Raw genomic sequence first — 6,694 nt, 5'->3', positions numbered from 1 at the left:
GAACTCTGGATTGTCGTTTCGGACAGTCGATAATATTGCCTACATTTCCTCGGTAACGTTGCGCGATGCACGAGACACAGTCGTTAAAAAATAGAAGAAATGTTTGCCTTCTAATTGGTTGGTTTACAACGTTCTCGAAGTAAAAGCGCGACAATCGAAGAGACCGCGCGATACAAAACTGTTTATGAACTTATAGAATATAGACATTTTCTTATAATACTTGGAATACTTCAATCGGTTTATAGAAATTGATGGCTTTAGCAGTTTTCGATTGACGTAAATATATCCGCCGCCTAGGACACTTTGCAATATTTCTAATTAACTAAAATTGAAAATATCGTTCGTTCGACGTCTCTGGGTTAGCGGGTTGACGGCGAATAAAATGAAGACTTACACGCGATCATGGTACGCGTACACGGTTGATACGTGCACGGGGAGTGATTGTCAGAAGTGACATAGCGCGGGGGAGTAAATCACGTCGGCATTAAGACAATTAGGCGGAGTACTGGACAGGCCGAGCAGCGGTCAGTCGACGTGTCTTCGACAGAAACAGATGTCTGATATGCCTTTTATTTCGACTCGACGGTCAGCCACATGTATACGTTAAACGCTTATTCGACATAGCGTACGTAGGACAGATGCATGGGCGTCGATACAAAGAATTAAAAACCCAACGGATATCGTGCTCGTACACACGTGATCGTGTGTTTGGCTCTGAACAAGAGCAAAGCCTTCCTTAAAGCTGGCATATGGCTAAAAACCGGTTGTAACGAAGAGATTTTTATTGTTAGGTGGCAGATCGTAACGAAAATTTGAGAAATCTCGGGCTTCTATTTCATATTTTAACCGAACGAGGAAATTAATCTTTTCTTGAACGTTCACTTTTTTAAGGATTCGAGTAAATGTCCGCTATCCAATAATTACATTTGCGTAGGAAAATGATAGCGTCGTCCGACCATGTGTACGGTCGAGAGAGTGCATGTGCGCGCAAGAGTCCGTGGTGTAGTCGGTCGTGCAATTGTGCGAAGGAAATGAGATCAAGTTTGACTGATTGCGGACAGCGGTTGAAGAGAGGTGGAGAGCAACAGGGAATGCAGATAGGACAGTTCAAGAACCGAATCTACGGATCGGCAACTGGATACAGCGGAACAAACCAAGTGCAAGATTTAATAAAAGAACGAGCTTGGAGAAAGTAAAGTTTATACATCCAGGATACTCGATGGTATTTTTGTCGAGTAAGAACAGCGTTAATTAAGATTGCTTTCAAAAATAAACATTTATTTCAAAATTAATGCTTACCAGCTGTATCCTAAAAACTAAGATCTATTCTATACACAGACTGTGTTTAGGTGTTCTTAAGACCTCTTAAGACTTCATTACATTATTAAGTTGTGTACACATTTGTTTCCTTGTATAGTACCGTAATAACGTCTGTATCAGAAATTCGATCGGTCGATTCTCTTCCGATTTACAGTTATCACCTTGCACACATATGTTACATTCGAATGGCAGTTACCAGAATACCTTTTGTCTGGTATCTCTAATGATTCAAATATACAGATCATGCTCACAAACTGGTTCACGTACTATTGTTTTTTCTTCTTTTTTTTCGTTCACTTTTTCTCTTTTTATTATACTTATCACCAAACTCGAATCCCGGACCACATCTCTCACTCTTCTATGTCTTGATAAAGTTTAAAATGATAGTACCGCTAAGTGGTGATATCACATTTATGGTTCGGAGTACGTACTGTCTAGTCGGTACGACGAGGAAAAAAAAAAATAATACGTCACAGACCTAGACAGTATCCTTTGCAGATTGTACCAGCTCTCCAAACGAGGTTTCCAAGCATTGCCGTAACTCGGCGTAACTTACTACTAATACACTTTGTTCATCTCGTGACATTAAACATATCTAAAAGATTATAACAGAAATTATTAGAAAAAGCTACTTTATAATAACGAATATATAAACATTTTTGTAATGCTACGAAAAGAAAGATCATTTCGAATGAAACATACCTTGTCCTGAGACCCTGAATCCAACTTATTTAAACAAAATACAACATGTGCCATGTCCAGCCACGGTCTTCCATCGGCCAGCACCTGATGGAACACATAGTCCCTAAACAATTTGAGCATGTATCGGTCACCCGTCTCTGCCCACGTGGGTTCCATGTTAAGCTCGGGTCTTTCGTTGATGGTGGCCAGCTTTACGAGCAATTTGAATAACCGGCCGTTCTCGAGCTCCTTGGCCACCTCGTTCTCCAACATATCGGATCGTAGTAGAGCGGCGTCCAACTGCGTATAGAATCGAGCTCCTATCATTGGCATGAGATCCGTTACGCTCCTTCGTGCTTGATTAGAAAGTAGATACCTGCACAAGTTACAAATAAAAATTTAGCACGTGGCAAATCAATTTGTTAACACGAAAAGACTATGTGCGGTATACTAACAGAATAAGATTCCGTAAATCCGTCGAGTAAGAACGTGCGACGAGTTCGAGAGAGGCTTGCATGTTATCACGATGGATGGCAAGGAGACTGCGACACGCTAAAGCCAACACCGATTTCCCTAGGGCAATTAGATCCTCTTGTTGGTAATGTGGAATAAGTGAGAGTGGATTCGCAGCGTTCCCATCAAATGTGACCACGTCCGCTATAGCGACGCAGCTTAAACGGAGTCTTGTTCGCGACGTGAGCAACACTTTTGTTGGGTCCAAACATCTGTATGCCAAACCTATAAGCAAAATTTCATCGGTTGAAGGATTAACAGAGCATTGAGTCAATCTAAAGGCGAGGACGCTTTATGGTTGTACAAACCAGCAGCGTGTATAACGCGAAGAGCAGCAGTGAGTTGAATTATGTAGCTCCAGATTACACTCTCCGGCAACATACTACCGTGTTGCTGTCTCAGGATCGTGTTCTTTGTATGACTATATGGCCGAGGCGCGTTTGGATCCGACGAGAATGGATCCGTGTAGCCGTTTAATTCGCTCGGTGAGAAATGCTTGTTCATTAGCGTTTCGGAGCCAGGATGGTAGTCGTAGACGAATACCATGGCTGAAATTACAAAGTTTGATCTATAAACAAACGCCTAGCACGATTTTTAATACTGCAACGACACATTGGGTTCTCGTAGACCTTCAGCAAAATTGTCTATAGAACGATTTTCACTACTGCAAAATAATTAGGATCAATTTCGTAGTTCTGAACTATGCGACAGTATCCGAACGCAATTTGAGAAAGTTTTCCAGAATTTCTAAAGAAGACGGTGTGTTTTTGCAGGATTGAAGCATTAATACGAACAATGGTCACCAAATGCCTTGGTAGTAAAAACTTCTCTCAACTGCACCAAATTGGTATGTGATAATCGTTTCCACATATCCACCAGCACCATACACTTTGTGTTAGCAAGTCTGAAATCTAACAAAAATGAAATTTTTACTTAAGTACATATTTCTCAGAGATATTTCGTTCGATCGATTTGTGCGGTCAAGTTAAGGAAACTTACCGTGTATGCGACGTAAACAGTATCGTGTACCATTTTTAATGCTCGTAGCTTTGTACGTTGAAGTTTGGTATCCAAGCATGGTTGAGGATGGCTTAGTAATCGGTTCCAGCGGACACAATTCATGGTAACTATCTACCTCGTCAGGTAAATCGGGGAATCGTACTATGTCCGGTTGTGCTAACGTTAACGCATTCTTTTGAAGTATGTCCATTCGTAAGCTCTCGCTGATAAAGAAACTAGGTGCTGCTTGAGGCGGCGGAGTCGACGGAGCCGACGAGCTGGTGGACGATGGAGGTTTTGCAGGTTTCACAGGTTGAAGATGCGCGGGTGTACCCGGATAGATGTATCCTATCTGACTTGCTCCCACGGTTCCAATCTATCAGCAAAAATTCATGTTAGTCGGTCGAAGACTGGAATAAAAGGTGTACGAATTCAAAACTCTGCTTACAGTTTCAGTTCCTTCTTCTGCTCCAACAGTATCGGTGGCAGCATTCCCAAGGTAAAAATAAGTCGTACCACCCACATTTTCTTGAGAATGATAAGAACTATTGAAAAGATTTGGAGAACTGCTGTTGCTACTAGTAAGACCCCTTCCTGGTACAAATTCTGGACTGGCAGTTATTTTTTTCTGTGAATCCAGAGTAAGGTTGGCCAAATGTTTTGTAATGGTGGGAGCATGTATAGTCACTGTTGAACCTGGCCGATTCTGTTGAAAAGTACAAATAATGAGAATACTATAAATGTGCGTGTACATGATTTTTAAGTACGACAAGAAAACAGCAAAGTTTTGCAGGACATATCGTAATCGGTCTTTTATAGACTTTGCCATGTCCCAAAATTTAATTGCAAAAGAGTGTATCTCACCATGTAGGTAGCAAGCTTGGACTCCAGTGGAACGCCGTTTGTTTGAGGAGTATACGCAACAAACATTGATGGGTCCATCTCTCCTTCAACCACTGCATTTACTGCTATCGCACTAAATCCACACTCCTCTTCCGTTTATCTACTCTCAGGTAGAAAACTTGAGCTTCCAAATCCTGATTAACAATAGTCTTTAATCACCACTTTTTAGGTCTCCTATCATACAGATGTATGACTCAACAGTCACCAGGACCTGCAATACGCACGAATGAAAACAGAAAATTAATTGCTTTAAATATATTATGAATATAATATAATCTAACATTATTAGGATAGATGTTTTTGAGCAAAATACAAAGTATTGTATACAATTGTAATGCATCTAAGTAATTCAATGTGAATCTTGTTACAATACCGTTCTTAACATTTTCATATAAAAAATAACTAAGAACACAGATGATGTCAATGTTTATATGAATCGTGCAGATTAATTATTGCACTGTATCAGAAAAAAGTACGGCGAAAAGAAAGACATCGATAAAATGCACCGCTCATTCTGCGGAAAGAGAGGAATATGACGCGTACTACGGCTACGCTACTCTCTAAATGCGGACGATAAGAAGAATCGTAGACACTGAATGAAATGTCAGCAGTGGCGGGCCGCGGTTCAGTGAAAAAACTGAGAGAAAAAAAGGTGAACAAAACGAAAGATAAATCACAGACAAGCCAGTGTAATCGTACGCTATAGCAATGGCAGCTGATTTTGACAATACAGCCACAAAAGACGCACAAGATATAACCTTGGCTGCAGATTACTGAAAACGGAGAAGCGCGACCACCGTGACCACAAATTCGTCGGGCACAACGAAACTAGAAGAGACAGAGAGAGAGAGAGAGAGAGAGAAAGAGAGAGAGCGCGAGAGAGGGAGAACGAACAAATGAGTGAAGATACGATTAAGCGTGCAACGATAACGATACGCGTACGAGATGTACGCCGCGTTAACATAACCGTTTATGCTGTCACTGATGTCGCGTCGGTGATACGGCGCCAAAATTCCGATCGCCACGATACAGTCCCGATACACCACGGTGATCGCGCGAACCAACCGACAAAATAAAGCGAGATACGCGGTAATTAGAACGGCGATTTTTGATAGCTGTCTGACCGTGTTATAACATGTTTCCATCCGGCGGACAAAGGAGAAAGCAGAACGCAGAACCAATCTGATCTTGTATGTTTATGGTGTTCTCCCTTTGCTTCGGCCTCGTATTTTTCTCTTTCTCCCTCTCACCCTTCCGCCCTCCTATTCATGTCCTTCGATCGGAGCAGCTGTCTTTCCGTCACGGAATAAACTACACCAGAGGCGAAACTCTTATCACTAGTACGAGTCTTTAAACTTTCCAACATCGAATTGTTGAATCGAGTAACCTTCACTAAACATTCCAGCTACAGAAATTCGTATATTCATAAATAAATTATATCTTCTTCACTATTAATTAATTACAAATTTAAATATGTTCTATGAAAACTGCTCGTCTCTGGGCTTGAAACTTATATGTACATGTATGCAACTACCTTCTAAAACTACGCCACAAACTAGTGTATTCACTGTAGACACTTCAAAGCCAACTGCCAACCACTGATCCGATGATCTGCAACTGCTGCGAGAACAAGGAACACTTCACCACACGATACCCGAATCGTAGCACGCAGCAACTGCTCTAAGCCGTGGGCAAACCGCTACTTGATATAGGGACAGGTATAGAAATTGCCTTTCTCCGATTGGTCAACGCTTCGCAGGTAAGCAATACTCACCCCACCCCGTATTTAGCCAGAGTGGCGCGTAAACAAGAGAGCACGACATCGGCAGAACCCAAGCGAAACGAGTCACACCGACGACTAATGTAGCTGCCTCACTTTAGTATACTTGCAATCTCACTCTATTCGCGCATCCGTTTGCCCGGTGGCTCCATCTGAAACACTTGCCACGACATTCGACATGTACATTTTGCCCCGTAAAATTTTCGTATGCTACAATTGTTGATAATACTTTTTAGTTTATGAATTTACAAAATTTTGAAAATTCAGTTATCTCAATAATTGTTAACTAGGGTTTCCAACAATCAATGTTTTCTACTCAACGAAAAGGAGTTTCAAAAGCAACTCTCTTTTATATGATCGGGAAAAGAAAGGATACCTTCGCCCTTCCTTCTCCATCAAGTTTCGTGAACGTGCTACCCTTAAACTAGACTTACAATTTAAGAGCCCAAAACTAACTATTCTACGACTAGTAATTTACTGAACCGAGTTACATCTTAC

At 41.4% G+C, this 6,694-nt stretch overlaps 1 protein-coding gene across 7 annotated transcripts; it reads right to left on the bottom strand.

Moving 5' to 3' along the window:
- Window positions 1–1,251: 1,251 nt before the first annotated feature.
- On the bottom strand, window positions 1,252–6,226 carry Pan3 (Poly(A) specific ribonuclease subunit PAN3). Of its 7 annotated transcripts, XM_078186306.1 has the most exons (10): window positions 5,541–5,903; window positions 5,175–5,189; window positions 4,378–4,627; window positions 3,962–4,219; window positions 3,514–3,889; window positions 3,309–3,425; window positions 2,823–3,062; window positions 2,457–2,739; window positions 2,023–2,377; window positions 1,252–1,915 (listed from the first exon to the last, which is right to left on the bottom strand). In XM_078186306.1, exons 3-10 carry the CDS (start codon window positions 4,453–4,455, stop codon window positions 1,799–1,801), a joined length of 1,824 nt encoding a protein of 607 aa, XP_078042432.1. In that variant the 5' UTR covers window positions 4,456–4,627; window positions 5,175–5,189; window positions 5,541–5,903; the 3' UTR covers window positions 1,252–1,798. The 7 variants fall into 7 exon arrangements, with proteins under 7 accessions (XP_078042432.1, XP_078042431.1, XP_078042426.1 ...); XM_078186305.1 differs by lacking the exons at window positions 5,175–5,189; window positions 5,541–5,903 and adding an exon at window positions 5,951–6,226; XM_078186300.1 differs by having other exon boundaries at window positions 5,116–5,903.
- Between the last annotated feature and the right edge of the window lie 468 nt (window positions 6,227–6,694).

This window comes from Augochlora pura, chromosome 7, assembly GCF_028453695.1.
Source record: "Augochlora pura isolate Apur16 chromosome 7, APUR_v2.2.1, whole genome shotgun sequence".
In the NCBI taxonomy this organism is placed as follows: domain Eukaryota; kingdom Metazoa; phylum Arthropoda; class Insecta; order Hymenoptera; family Halictidae; genus Augochlora; species Augochlora pura.
Note: the sequence above shows the minus strand (reverse complement) of the source record. Positions and strands in the feature narration are given on the sequence as shown.

Bases quoted from the DNA above. Each gene is read 5' to 3' on its own strand.
- Pan3 (XM_078186305.1), bottom strand. From the start codon at position 4,455: ATGGACCCATCAATGTTTGTTGCGTATACTCCTCAAACAAACGGCGTT. The intron at 4,220-4,377 runs GTGAGATACACT...ACTTTTCAACAG, and splicing joins CCAAGCTTGCTACCTACATG to AATCGGCCAGGTTCAACAGT. The intron at 3,890-3,961 runs GTAAGCAGAGTT...TTTTGCTGATAG, and splicing joins CAGAAGAAGGAACTGAAACT to ATTGGAACCGTGGGAGCAAG.